Source organism: Pristis pectinata, chromosome 19, assembly GCF_009764475.1.
Source record: "Pristis pectinata isolate sPriPec2 chromosome 19, sPriPec2.1.pri, whole genome shotgun sequence".
NCBI classification, from domain to species: Eukaryota; Metazoa; Chordata; class Chondrichthyes; order Rhinopristiformes; family Pristidae; genus Pristis; species Pristis pectinata.
The window spans coordinates 2809746-2824746 of NC_067423.1; the positions used below are offsets into that span (position 1 = coordinate 2809746).

General features: G+C 45.4%; 1 protein-coding gene across 1 annotated transcript in view; it reads right to left on the bottom strand.

Moving 5' to 3' along the window:
* Positions 1-13820, bottom strand: part of elapor2b (endosome-lysosome associated apoptosis and autophagy regulator family member 2b) — a 107857-nt gene extending 94037 nt beyond the window's left edge. The window contains exon 1 of the mRNA XM_052034256.1: positions 13654-13820. Within this exon, the coding sequence (XP_051890216.1) occupies positions 13654-13758 (105 nt within the window). The 5' untranslated portion in view covers positions 13759-13820. The remainder of the gene's footprint in view (positions 1-13653) is intronic.
* Positions 13821-15001: the final 1181 nt, after the last annotated feature.

Consider the following 15001-nt stretch of genomic DNA (forward strand, 5'->3'; position numbering starts at 1 on the left):
GTCGCACTGCCCCACATCACACCTCACAGGGTCACAGAGAAAGATACAGCACAGACACCAGCCCTATGAGTCCATACCGACCATCAACACCCATTTTACACTCATCCTACATTAATCCCACACCTGGATTAAATTTCATTTACCACTTTTCTGCCCAGTTCAGATCTTCCTTCCTCACCGTCAGCCACTGCATCTGCAAACCTCTTCACTGTGCCCTCAGCTTCTAGGTCAAAGTCATCAATACACATTAGTTAGTCCGTGCGCCGATCCCTGTAGAACCCCACTGGTAACAATTTACAGTCACAAAAACACCCATCGACCTTTCCCTCCTGCCACTGAGTAACTTTGGACCTAATTTGCCCCCTCCCTTGGACTGTGGGGGTTTTTGCCTTTAGCACTCTCACAGGTAGGGAAACCCAGACCACCCACTTCTCCTCAGCTCAAAACAATTCCTCAACTCCCCTCCAATGCTTTTACCTTAAGCCTCCGCACCCGCTGCCAATGTTGTCCCCAGGGAGGTCAGCCGTCACCTCTCACTGTGCCCCTTCATAATTTTACTCACATCAATTAAATCTCCCCTCAGTCTCTGCTGCTCCAAAGCCAGTTGCACACTTTTCAAACCCTCTCAGCCATTTCTAAACAGCAAACATAAGGTTTATATCAAAATTACAAGGCTCTGGGATAAGTTTTGGAAGATGGGATCAATATGGTCTGGTGCCCACTGGTCAGTGTGGACTTGATGGGCTGAATGGCCCGTTCCCATGCTGTATGACTCCACAACTCTAGAACAAGATAGTAGAGGTTCCCAAAACTGGTGTCTCAGAGTTTACTTGTGATTGACTCAAACTGGACAAGCTTTGTTAAAGATTCTTTTCTGAGCGGCTGTCTTGTGAGCTCAACTGCTTTTGCTGAGACGTTAATCGGGTCTATTTTGCTGCATGCAGTGTTTACATAAATAATTTTGTTCAAAGCACCATATGCCGAGCAGGGCCAGTGAAACCAAGTTCATAGTCAAAACAACTCAAGCACATTATCCAACGCACCACAAACCTTTCAGTCGGTACACAGGGCAAGTGGGCTGCAACTCTGGTCAGGCTACACTTGCAGTATTGTGTTCAGTTCTGGTCGCCTCATTATAGGAAGGATGTGGAAGCTTTAGAGAGGGTGCAGAGGAGATTTACCAGGATGCTGCCTGGATTGGAGAGCATGTCTTATGAGGATAGGTTGAGTGAGCTAGAGCTTTTCTCTTTGGAGAGGAGGATGATGAGAGGTGACCTGATTGAAGTCTACAAGATAAGAGGCATAGATCGAGTGGACAGTCAGAGACTTTTTCCCAGGGCAATAATGGCTAACACGAGTGGACATAATTTTAAGGTGACTGGAGGAAGATATAAGGGGGATGTCAGGGGTATGTTTTTTTTATACAGAGTGGTGGGTGCGTGGAACGTACTGCCGGCAGAGGTTGTGGGGGCAGATACATTAGGGACATTTAAGAGACTCTTAGATAGAAACGTGAATGATAGAAAATTGGGGAGCTATGTGGGAGGGAAGGGTTAGATAGATCTTAGAACAGGATAGAAGGTCGTGACAACATCGTACTGTGCTGTCATGTTCTATAAGTACAAGCAGCTCAAGGCTGCCAAACACATGAAGCACCACAAGGGCTGAGTAGCTGGAGGTACAATCGTTGAACTTTATATTACTGGTGAACAGAGTCAGTTCACCAGTAACCTCTCAATTCCACTAACGCCTGGGACCCCGCCCACAGCGGTTTCTACCATGACAGCCAGTAACCGTGCGGCCAGCTCCGCAAGGACCCCTCAGCAGAAAAAACGAACGCCCAAAAGTTGCTGGAATTACAGCGCGGAGAGGGATATCAGGCGGACCGTTCCCAAGGGAACAGGACAAGCAACAGGGCATCTCCGTAACCAATCAGAATGAAGGATAGAGGGGGTTAAAACAAAAGGACTGAGAATGGGAGGGAATTAAAGAAATTAATTCAATGTCAAATTAGTTACCTGGTGAATAAAGAAAGAGAAAGTCACATCTACAGTGACCCTCTCTGCCTCAAGCTGAGAATCTTCGAGCTGGAGAGAGAGTTCGGAAGTGCCTGCCACACAGGGGGTGGAAGCAATGAAGAAAGGTGCAGAGAGGGGCAGTGTAACTGTACAGGAAAACAAGGGGAGATAGGAAAGGATGCCCTGCAGTAACTGAAGTGTGGTTCCAAGAAGAGCGGGGCTGGTGACTAAATATTGGAACCATCACAGATCATGAAGTCTAAGGAAGACAGAAGATCTGCACCAAAGTAGATAGCAGTAACGCTGGAAATAACAGACACAATAGAAGAGTCAAAGCAGCATCCAAAATAACCGACCGCATTAACTGGGAGAGACTGGAGATTCCCTGACAGTGGGAAGATGCTGGGGAAGGTATATGCAAAGTGAATGAAGGACACTGAATCACTGTCATGGAGGTAACCATGGATACGATTTGAACCTTTGACCAACAGAGTCCAGCAAATCCAGTAATGATGCAACAAAGAGGAGAAAAGCTTCTCATACAGTGGCAGAGATGTCCAGCACAAAAACAGGCCCTTCTATACCAACCACCATGCCCATCTATACCAATCCCCTGTCTGCATTAATTCCACATCCCTCTATGCCCTGCTCATTCAAGTACCAGCCCAGTTGTTGTTCCCAATTTCTGTCATTAGTTCCACTCTCCCCTCCCCCATCTGCCTACCACCCCCCACCCGTCACCTGAATCCACCCTTCACCCGACAGCTCTTGCTCCACCCCTACCCCCCCACCTCTTTATACTGGCTATCTCCCCTCCATCTTTCCAGTCCTGACTCAAAATGTTGACTGTCCATTTCCCTCCACAGATGCTGCCTGACCCACTGAGTTCCTCCAGCATCTCCGGTGTTGTTGCAGATTCCAACGTCGTGTGTCCCCAACCTCCTGGCATTTATTCTGTGGATGCGGCTGGTACAACAGGTCAGGGAGAACCAGTGATGTGGTGTATTGGAATTTTCAGAATGCCTTTGTCAGAGTCCCTTGCAAGAGGTTGGTGTGCAGGTTTAAAGCCACGGGGATGGGGGTAATATACTGGCAGGGACTGAGAGTTGATAGCATTAGTAGGAATAAACGGTACTTTCTGAGGGTGCTGGGTGTGACTGGTGGAGGGCCACAGAGTTTAGTGCTGGGCCCAACTATTCCCAATTGGTGTCAATAATTTGGATGAGGGCACCAAATGGAGTATTTCTTTGCTGATGACGAGAAACGGGGTGGACTTATGAGGTGTGTGGAGAATGCAAAGAAGCTTCAGCCATTGAGACAAGTTGAGTAAGTGAAGAAATGCAGTTAAGGCGGCGAATTTGGCATTAGCGAGTCCACAACTGGAGTATTTTGTGTGGTTTTGAACAAATGAAAATGGGAGCAGGAGGCGGCCACTCGGCCCCTCAAATCTGTCCCATGTGATCTACACTGGCCTCAGCTCCTCTTCTGAGCCAGTTCCCTGTAACCCTCAATTCCTCGATCTTTCAAATACTTTTTCTATCTCCTAAATATACCGAATGATCCGGCCTCCACCACCCTCGGAGGTGGAGAATTCCAGGGGTTCACTACCCTCGGAGAAGAAATTTCCACACACCCATTTCAAATGACCGGCCCCTCATTTGTGAGTCTCCGTCCACTGAAAGTCTCTGTCCCCAAGAAAGAGTATACTTGCCATAGAGGGACTGAAACAAAGGTTCCCCTGACTGATTCTTGATGGAGGGACTGTTCTCTGAGGAGAGATTGGCCCTACAGGGCCTATATTCACTGGGATTTAGAAGAATGAGAGGAGATCCCATTAACACATATAAAATCCAAACATTTCAAACAACTGGATGCAGGAAGGATATTTCTCCTGCAGGGGGGAGGGGGTTGAGTCTGGAATCAGGGGTCATAGTCCCAGATGAGGAGAAATTTGGGATCCTCTACCACAGAAGGCAATAAAGACGGAGTGGTTGAACATATTTAAGAAGGTGGGTAGGTTGCTAGATACAAAATGCATCAAGGGCAATAGTGAGATGGCAGGACTTTGGTACTGTGGTAGATGATCAGCCACGATCATACTGAATGCAGAGAAGGCTCAAAAGGGCTGAATGGCCTACTTTCTACAGTCATGTGTGCTATCAGGAGAGGTTGGACAAACTTGGGCTCTTCTCTGGAGCAGCGGAGGCTGAGGGGTGATATGTTGGAAGTGTATAAAATTATGAGGGGCATAGATAGGGTGGACAAGCAATATCTTTTTCCCATTATTAAGCGATCCAATCCCAGAGGGCGTGCATTTAAGGTGAGGGGGGTAGGTTCAGAACAGACGTGAGGGCTACGTTTTTTACTGAGAGAGGGGTGGGTGCCTGGAATGCGTTGCCTGATAGGGTGGTGGAGGCAAATTCATTGGGGGCTTTGAAGAGGGGCTTGGATGGGCACATGAATGAGAGGAAAATGGAGGGATATGGGTATTCTGTAGGTAGGAGGAATTAGCTATGTCGGCACAACATTGTGGGCTGAAGGGCCTGCTCTGTACTGTTCCATGTTCTATGTTCTATTTAAAACATTATCTCTATTTCTCCAATATGCACACAGACTGCCTGAGCTGCCGAAAGTTTCCAGCATCTTCTGTTCCTATTTCAGAAATGTTCTTTCCCCTGGTCCACTTAACATCAGAAAAGTTGACCACCATAATTTGGGCTAATTTTCAAACATATCTCCATCAGTGTAATTACAGATCCACTTGCCACATCTTTTGTTATGAGCAGTTCTGTGTACATAAAGGGTACAATGCACTCTTAAAGCTGTGCATTCAGATTGTAGTCATGGTTACAAACTGGGATTCCACATCAGCGATAAAATCCAACAGCAACACATGAATCATGGCTACAACCCAAATTACCCCACATCTAACCTGTGAACAAAGATGCTCTCAAATGGTCGACGCTCTAAAGTTTCAACCTGTCAAAATGTTCACCGAAATGGCTTGCAACCTCTGCGTTTCAATGTTAAACTGTTCACGTGCAAAATATCAAAGGATTCTCTCACTGCTGTCAATTCCATCATTACACCCCACAAACTTTGGGCTTGTTTGAATTAAGCAGAATGCTGCTTAAATAATTTACTGAAATGCATTTTAGTCCCTGCATTAGAAATTACTGCTACTACAGCAGCAAGTCTAATGACAGGTAGAACATACAACATATAACACAAAGCAAAGAACAGCACAGCACAGAACAGGCCCATCAGCCCACAGTGTCTGTGCTGACTACGATACCAATTCAAACCAATTCTATCTGCCTACACATGGCCCACGTCCCTCCATTCCCTGCCTGTTAATGTGCCCGTCTAACTGCCTCAGACATTGCTATTGTATTATTGATGGTTATTGACTAATTGATTGAATAATCTTGCGTTTGATCAACCATATCAAAAGGCAATCCAATTCATTATCTTTGCTTTCTTTGGTCGAAGGGGCTTCCACAGATGACATACACATGTTCAGTGTGTGTAAAAGCTCCCCTCAAATGTCTAATTAGAGAATAAATGCATTGAAGAAGCATCATTCATGGATCAGGGAAGGATATTTGTTCATTGACCAAAATCTCCCCTTGAATAAAACACTTTTAAATGCTTCATTTAATATCTGATAGCCAAAAGCAAAATGGAATTTTTCAAAGCAAGGGGGAATTTCATAGTCAAAATTAATCCTTGTGTTTCAGATTTAAGCACTGCAATTACAGATGAGAAGAAAATGGCGATAGAGAATTCTCTTTAAAACTGTTACACAATCATGTTAGCATGTTCCAAATGAAGGCCTTCACCTAAATAAAAATATTCAGTTGTTTTGACTGCAGTTAACCCAGATAGCAGAGAAATATTTAAATCATACAAGCAACTGTAGCTCATGGACATGGTTCATTCCATAAAACCTAACGGGTTTTAAGGCAAGCTTTCCAAGGCAGGATATGGAGAATGGATGATTCTTTCTTTCAAAACTCTGCTGAAGCTGTTTACTGAAACATTGTCAGGCGCCTCCAGAATCAAACAACAAACCAACATAAATCAAACCAACCACAAACCCGGTGAACTAATTGATCTAAAAACAGAAAATGCTGGAACTACTCAGACAACATCCGTGCAGCAAGAGAAACAAAGTTAATGTTGCAGTAAGTACTGCTTCAGGAAAATGGAGCAAAGACCAATATATTTATTGACCTTGCAGCAAGCAATTCACCATAAAACCTTTCATTAATTTCACTATTCATGAACTTTTATCGTTTCAAAAATATACAAAGTCTTACTTTGGTACCACTTAACTCAATACATAAAGGTTGCTGTGATAAATTTGGTAGTGGAATAAATAGAGGATTGTCTGTACAACTTCAAAGTCTAGAAGGAGGATTTTGTTATTGCATTATAACTTATTTCTTCCAATTTGATTTGTAATTGTAAGGCTGATGCGGAGAGATTTGTGTTCCAACGTCCCACTGCTGAAGACCATTTTACATCTTGTTTGTCAGTCACACTGAAGCCTGTTGTCACACCTGGACCCAGCCAACATCCCAGAGGTACCATGACTGAGCTGACAGAGAGGTAAACAATACAAGGCAGCAAAAACAAATCATCCACAGCCCATCCTGGGTCCTGTCTGCTGTGGTGAAAGCTTTTCTAGTCTCAACTTTCAGAGGTGGGCTTTAACAAACGCTACCCTAACTGTGCCTCTACTATACTGTTGTTGGATGAATCACAGGTGGCGATGAGTCAGCTCACAGGAGCGAGATAGAACACCTGGTTGAGAGGTGCCACAACAACAACCTCTCGCTCAACGTCTGTAAAACTAAAGGGCTGATTGTTGACTTCAGGAAGGGGAAGGAGGGTGAACGTGTGCCAGTCTACACTGGGGGATCGGTGGTGGAGAGAGTCAGCAGCTTTAAATTCCTGGGCATTAACATATCGGATGACCTGCCCTGGGCCCAGTACATAGATGCAATCACGAGGAAGGCGCGCCAGAGTCTCTACTTTCCCAGAAGGTTAAGGAGGTTCAGTTTGTCACTGAACACTCTAACAAACTTCTACAGATGTACTGTTGAAAGTGTCCTGACTGGTTGCATCACAGTCTAGTACGGCAATTCAAATAACATAAGAAGCTGCAGAGAGTAGTGGACTCTGCCCAATACATCATGGGCACATCCCTCCCCACCATCGGGAGTATCTACAGGAGGCACTGCCTCAAGAAGGCAACATCCATCAAAGATCCCCACCATCCGGGCCATGCCATCTTCTCACAGCTCCCATCGGCCAGGAGGTACAGAAGCCTGAAGTCCCACACCACCAGGTTCAGGAACAGTTACTTCCCTTCAACTATTCAGTTCTTGAACCAACCGGCACAACCTTAATCACTACAGTTTAGCGACACTATGGCCAGTTTGCACTAAAATGGATTCTGTTTTTTTTTGTATTATTTCTTGTAAAAATTGTGTATAAATTATATTTAATTTGTGTTTTTCTTGTGAACGCTGCTTATCTGATGCTGTGTGCCTGTGATGCTGCTGCAAGTAAGTTTTTCGTTGCACCTGTACACATGTACTCATGCATCTGACCATGAACTTGACTTTGACAAACCCACTGGCCAACAGCAAAGCAAGATCCTGCAAATAGAACATAGAACAGTACAGAACAGAACAGGCCCTTCGGCCCACAATGTAGTGCCGACATATGCCAGAGATCTGAAGTAAGAAAACAGAAGAGGCTGAAAATACTCAGGGAAGGCAGCATCTGTGAAGAAAGAAACAGCTAATGTTTCAGGTCGATGACCATTTATTCTTTTGAAATGCATGTGTTTGACATTGTCCAGCCATGTTAAATATTTTGCACAACAGAATTTCCCCTTTTTAAAATCAGAACGAAGACAAGCACACCTCCCCGCAACATAAAACAGATTCCTCAGATGCTGGTCATTTATCTACAGTTTGTAAGATCCTTAACACATCAACTAAAGAAACATCACTAAGTTCTATTCACCAAGAGAAGCATGAAATATTATTAACAAAAGAGGGTGTACAATGAGGCCACATCGTATGCAAGGTTTTGTCCTGTTAAAATTTCAAAAAATGATAGAATGAAATTCCATTAAACAGTGCTTTGTATTTTAATCTTCTGCATTAACAGACAGAAGGCTCCAAAATTGCTTCAACAAAGAAGTCACCCACACACATGTTGTACTGGACTTGTAATGGGAACACTTCACAAGTAGGTCATCTTTACTGAAGAAACATTGCATCGTGATTAATGACAACTGCAAACTTGTTGGTGTAAAGATGACTAACAACAGTCTACACATCTGAAGTCACCATCAGTGATCCCCTTTACTGCCCCACAGGTTACCACCAAAGTGCAAACAATGCAAACCTAGTGCATTGTCATCAACTTTGCTTTCACCCACTACACCCTGTAAAAAAAAGCACTGAAACAAGTGCAACCATTTTTAAATGGAGTACTAAGTCACTCCTGCACAACCCCTCTGACCATGAAAAACTAATCTTATGTTTGCAGGGTCATTCCTTTCAGGAGATTACAAATAGATTTGTAAAACAAAAATTATCTCTTTTGTTATTAAGTCCCAAACTTTATTTCATTTTCTTTAAAATAGGAAAAGGTGCATTGTAACCCATGGAGACACAGGAGACTACAGATTTGCCGACTGTGGTAATCCTTAGACGATTGGCTACACAGCCCGTTTGAGGACCTCCAGACATTACATATCCCTGGCAGACTGGGGGGCATACAGGATCCATGGACAGAATCAGAATCAGGTTTATCATCACTGACATATGACGTGAAATTTGTTGTTTTGTGGCAGCAGTACAGTGCAAGACATAAAGACATAAAAATTACTGTAAGTTACAAAAATAATTAAATAGTGCAAAAGAGGAATAACCAGATAGTGTTTATGGGTTCTGATGGCGAAGGGGAAGAAGCTGTTCCTGAATCATTGAGTGTAGGTCTTCAGGCTCCTGTACTTCCTCCCCGATGGTGGTAACAAGAAGAGGGCATGTCCCGGGTGGTGAGGGTCCTTAGTGATGGATGCTGCCTTCTTGAGGCATCGCCTCTTGAAGATGTCCTCGATGGTGGGGAGGGTTGTGCCCGTGATGGAGCTGGCTGAGTCTACAACTCTCTGCAGCCTCTTTCAATCCTGTGCATTGGAGCCTCCGTACCAGGCTGTGATGCAACCAGTCAGAATGCTCTCCACCGTACATCTGTAGAAATTTGCAAGTGTCTTTGGTGACAGACCAAATCTCCTCAAACTCCTAATGAAGTAGAGCTGCTGGCGTGCCTTCTTCGTGATTGTGTCAATGTGTTGGGCCCAGGATAGATCCTCTGAGATGTTGACGCCCAGGAACTTGAAGCTGCTCACCCTTTCCACCGCTGACCCCTCAATGAAGAAGGTGTGTGTTCTCCCGACTTCCCCTTCCTGAAGTCCACAATCAGTTCCTTGGTCTTGCTGACGTTGGGTGCAAGGCTGTTGTTGCGACACCACTCAACCAGCCGATCTATCTCACTCCTGTACACCTCCTCATCGCCATCTGAGATTCTGCCAACAACAGTAGTGTCATTGGCGAATTTATGGATGGTGTTTGAGCTGTGCCTAGCCACACAGTCATGAATGTAGAGAGAGTAGAGCAGTGGGCTACGCACGCAGCCTTGAGTGCTCCTGCATTGATTGTCAGTGAGGAGGAGGTGTTACTACCGATCCGCACTGACTGTGGTCTCCCGATGAGGAAGTCAAGGATCCAGCTGCATCTCACTTTGAGGTCAGTGGCAATGAACTTGCCATTGCTACTATCCACAAAGAGTGGACCATGGGAATGGAACTTCACTTGTGCCTGGCCTTACGAGCCATGACCTTCGTCACACTTGCTTCCACAAAGACAGTATTTTCTTATCACGTCAAGCTAATTTTTTGAATGGGTGGAATTTAAAGTGATTAAAAATGTGGACTGTTGAGACCAAGTAGGATGAGATCAACCCATCTCGGAGGATCTATCCTGGGCCCAACACATTGACACAATCACGAAGAAGGCACACCATCAGCTCTACTTCATTAGGAGTTTGAGGAGATTTGTTATGTCGCCAAGGACTCTTACAAATTTCTACAGATGTACAGTAGAGAGCATTCTGACTGGTTGCATCACCACCTGGTGTGGAGGCTCCAATGCACAGGATCGCAAGAGGCTGCAGAGGGTTGTAGACTCAGCCAGCTCCATCATGGGCACAACCCTCCCCACCATCGAGGACATCTTCAAGAGGCAGTGCCTCATGAAGGTGGCATCCATCACTAAGGACCCTCACCACCCGGGACATGCCCTCTTCTCGTTACTACCATCGGGAAGGAGGTACAGGAGCCTGAAGACCCACACTCAATGATTCAGGAACAGCTTCTTCACCTCCACCATCAGATTTCTGAACGGTCCATGAACCCATGAACACTACCTCGTCATTCCTTTTTTTTGCACTATTTATTTATTTTGTAATTTATAGTAATTTTATGTCTTTGCACTGTACTGCTGCTGCAAAACAACACATTTCTCGTCAGTGATAATAAACCCGATTTTGAACTAGACATGGGATAAAAATTAAGCATACAAACACACAGCATTATTTTTCAAATGTCTTTTGCCCAACAGTGAATTACCACCCTATTAATATGACATTTCTCCTTTCAAAAAGAAGCTTTTATTGAACAATATTCGACTGTGATTAATATACACAGCTTAGCACTTGCTTACATTGATAGTTTCAACAGATAGGAAGGGGGATTTTTATTCACAGTATTCATCGGGGGTACATCATTCTGCTACTGATGTGTATCCAAGGATATAGCACAGAATAGGTGGATATCTAATTCCAAGCATCCAGTCAAACCCCTAAGCAGTGTCCAATTCCAGGAGCACATCTATTTTATGTATCTAGGCAGTATCAAGGCTCTGCCGCACATGACAACACTGTTGTCTGGGCAATGTATATTTCCACTACCTATTAACAACCATTAAGTGAGTATGCCAGAGGCGTTCTCAAGTTGGTGGTGACTCAACCACTTGTGTTGACTTAAAAAAGACCGTATCAATACTAAATAATTTATAACCTAACCCCCGGCAAATGCTGTCACTTTTGCAGCCACCTGTGTAATCTATTACTGCACGTGTTTAACCATCGGTAGTGTAAGATTAATAACGAGTCATCACATTGGATTGCAGCAGGTAACAGCAAACCAAACAGTATGAAGCCCATTTCCAGCTGAACTGTCAGAGCAGGTTCACCCTCAATATCCAGGAACTGAACAAACCCGAAACATCAAACATCTCCTCCCATCGAGCAGACAACACCATTCCTTCAAGTTCCAATAAACTGTTTCTAATAAGCTAACCTGTGGTTCAGTTGAAGGTTTAAAAGGCTAGCTCATAAATGGCACTCATACAATTCTGCCAGCTTTGAAAGGTTGATCAGTTACAGAGCCAAACGTACCCACACATTTTATGGACGTGACTCAGTGGCAGCAGTTTTGCCTCCGAGTCAGAAGGTTGTAGATTCAAATCCCACTCCAGGGACTGCACCAATGATCGGGACTGACGTTCCATTTCAGGCATGGAGAAGTCCTGCAGTGTCACGTAACCAGTGGCGCAAGGGATGGTGCAAGAATTTAAATCTCACTTCTTTTGAGAGGTCATACAGATTTTGCATGCATACCAGAGTGTCCTTATCACGTTACATGTCTAAAGGCACAAATTAAATCAACTTGAGTCAAGAAATACTGGTCCTTGTACACCTGTGACTGAGAGAAAACAAACATGTGCAGCAAGAAGTTAAAAAAGGCAAATGGTATGTTGACTTCAATGCAAGAGGCTTTGAGTACAGGAGCAAGGATGTCTTGCTCCAATTATATAAGATCTAGGTGAGACCACACCTGGAGTATAGCGAGCAGTTCTAGTCTCGTTACTTAAGAAAGGATAAAATAAGATCTCTTTATGAGTCACATGTACATGGAAACACACAGTGAAATGCATCTTTTGCGTAGAGTGTTCTGGGGGCAGCCCGCAAGTGTCGCCATGCTTCCGGCACCAACATAGCATGTCCACAACTTCCTAACCCGTACGTCTTTGGAATGTGGGAGGAAACCGGAGCACCTGGAGGAAACCCACGCAGTCACGGGGAGAACGTACAAACTCCTGACAGACAGCGGGCGGAATTGAACGGTGTAATAGCGTTACGCTGACCGCTGCGCTACCGTGCCAGCCACCAAAGGAGTGGAGCTGAGGTTCACCAGACTGATTCCAGGAACCGTCATAAGAGGAGAGATCAGGTCAACTGGACTTGTCCCTGCTATAGTGCAGAAGAATTGAAGGGGATCTCATTGCAAAACTCTTGACAGTGATGAACAAGCTGGACTCAGAGAGGATGTTTCTCTGTTATCTGGAATCAGGATCCAGGACAAGAAATTCAGGACTGACATGTCTTCACCCAGATGTGGTGGACTTCTGAAATTCCCAAATACAAGTTGCAGAGTATTTTTAAGGAAATAGAGAGGTTTGTAGACACAAAAGGCATCACAGGATAGAGATTTTAATGACGGCTTGGTGAGAGGGCCAGCCCTGAGCACAGTCAATGACAGAACCGGCTTGATGGGCCAATAAGATGGACTCTTGACCTCACAATCTACCTCATTATGGCCCTTGCACCTTATCGCCTGCCTGCACTTTCTCTGTAACTGTAACACTTTATTCTGTATTCTGTTATTGTTTTACCATGTACTACTGGATTGATCTGTACGGACGGTTTGCAAGACAAGTTTTTCACTGTAGCTCAGTACAAGTGACAATAATAAACCAATTTACCAAATGGCCTACCCCTCTACAAATGGAAGCCTCTCTGTGACAGAGCAGGCTACAGCCAGGGTGCGCTGGGGTCTCCCCCCAGGTTTGCTGTGGGGGTGACCACCCTGAGCCCTGATGTGCCATTGTCACTGAGGGTGGCACATCAGCACAAGGGTGATCATTCAGAGGCCCCTGTGTCTCAGCAAACAGAGTGCGTTCACAAACACCAGCTGTTTGTTCTGCACTGATTCAGGAAACCTCGCAAGCTTTTCCCAAACACGGATTTGCGCCCATCCACCGCACCACGCCATTAGAATTAGCCTCTGGAAGAGTGGAAGATTACCCACAGAAATCAGCGTCCAACTGAGGCAGCGATCAGGAAATTATATAATTCCGTCAGGATTTAGTGGCAGGAACATTGGGGCAGTGGATCACCGGCACAGCCCGGCTAACAATGCATTTCAAAGGGAAATCATTTGTATTTAAATGCAATAAATCAGCGACATGACAGTAACAGTCTCCAATAAATAAATGGGGTGACCTTATTCTACGCGGTTACTTTAGAAGGGGAGGGGATAACACAAAGAGGAATAAACAAGGATTTAGATGGTACCCTGCCAGTTTAAATGCACAATTTAAATCACATTTAGTCGACAAATTGAGCGCCCTGCAGTAATCAGCAAAGGTGTTTGTTACAGACACAGGCAATGAGTGTCTGGAAGGTGCCTGGGTCTGGATGCACTCACCTCTGTACAAGCCCCGAGCCCCGACACCGCAGCGGCTCGGTGCAGCAGGAGAAGGGCGCTCGCAGACAGCAGACTGACACAGCAGCTCAGCCCCGCCGGACCCATCGCAGCCGCTCTCTCTCACACACACACACACACACAGGCAGCCGCTCCGGCTCCTCCACCCACGGCGCTCGTCCCCGCCCCGGGCGCGCACCCGGTGCTGGCGCGCCGCCACCCCTGTGTAGGCGTGCACTGCTCGGATTATTGTGTCAGATTTGTGTGTGGAATATATGGGAAAGTGTTCCGCAATAAAGGGTTATGTACAGTGTACTGGAGAGGGTTGCACTTGGGTCTGTCTGTTGTATTTGTGTGTGTGTGTGTGCTGCATCAGGCTGTGTTTGTACAGTGTAGTAGAGAGTGTTGTGTGTGTATGCCGAGTCTGTGTATGTGTACACTATTTCTGAGAATGTATTGTAGCTGTATCAGACTGTGGGTGTGCAGTGTTTGAGAGAGTGTTGCATTTGTGTGTGTGCTGTGTTTGAGGGTGTGCTGTATTTATAAGATAAGATTTCTTCATTAGTCACATGTACATCGGAACACACAGTGAAATGCATCTTCTGCGTAGAGTGTTCTGGGGGCAGCCCGCAAGTGTCGCCACGCTTCCGGCGCTAACACAGCACGCCCGCAACTTCCTAACCCGTCTGTCTTTGGAATGTGGGAGGAAACCAGAGCACCCGGAGGAAACCCACGCAGACACGGGGAGAACGTACAAACTCCTTACAGGCAGCGGCCGGAATTGAACCTGGGTTGCTGGCGCTGTAATAGCGTCACGCTAACCGCTACACACGTGCAGTGTATTAGGGAGTGCTGTGTTTGAGTCTGTGTGTGTCATATTTTTGTGTGGTGTAGTAGAGACTGTGTGTGTGGTAGGGGAGGTGATGGAATGGTGCACTGCTTAAATTGTGATGTAACGTTAGCTCTGATTCTCTCTCCACGGATGCTGCCCGACCCGCTGAGAGTTTCCAGCATTGCGTGTGTTGTTTTATTACAGCTGTCAGTAATGGTGATGGCAAAATTACAGCATTGTTGCTGAAAACCCATCTACTTCAGTAATGTAGATCCGGAGGGAAATCTGCCTGATGAATCCTTCCCCAGTCTGGTGTATGTGACTCCAGACCTGCCAACGTGGCTGACTGTCCAGTGCACTCTGAACAAGATCAAGGATGATTCAGGATGGGCTTTAAATGCGACCTTGCCAATTATTGCATGAGTCCCAAGAAATGAATAAATTAAAATAAAACCAATGAGCAAGTGTATGAGTTGTATCGAAGTGTGTGGGAGGTATAAGAACTCGTTTGTAGTGCAC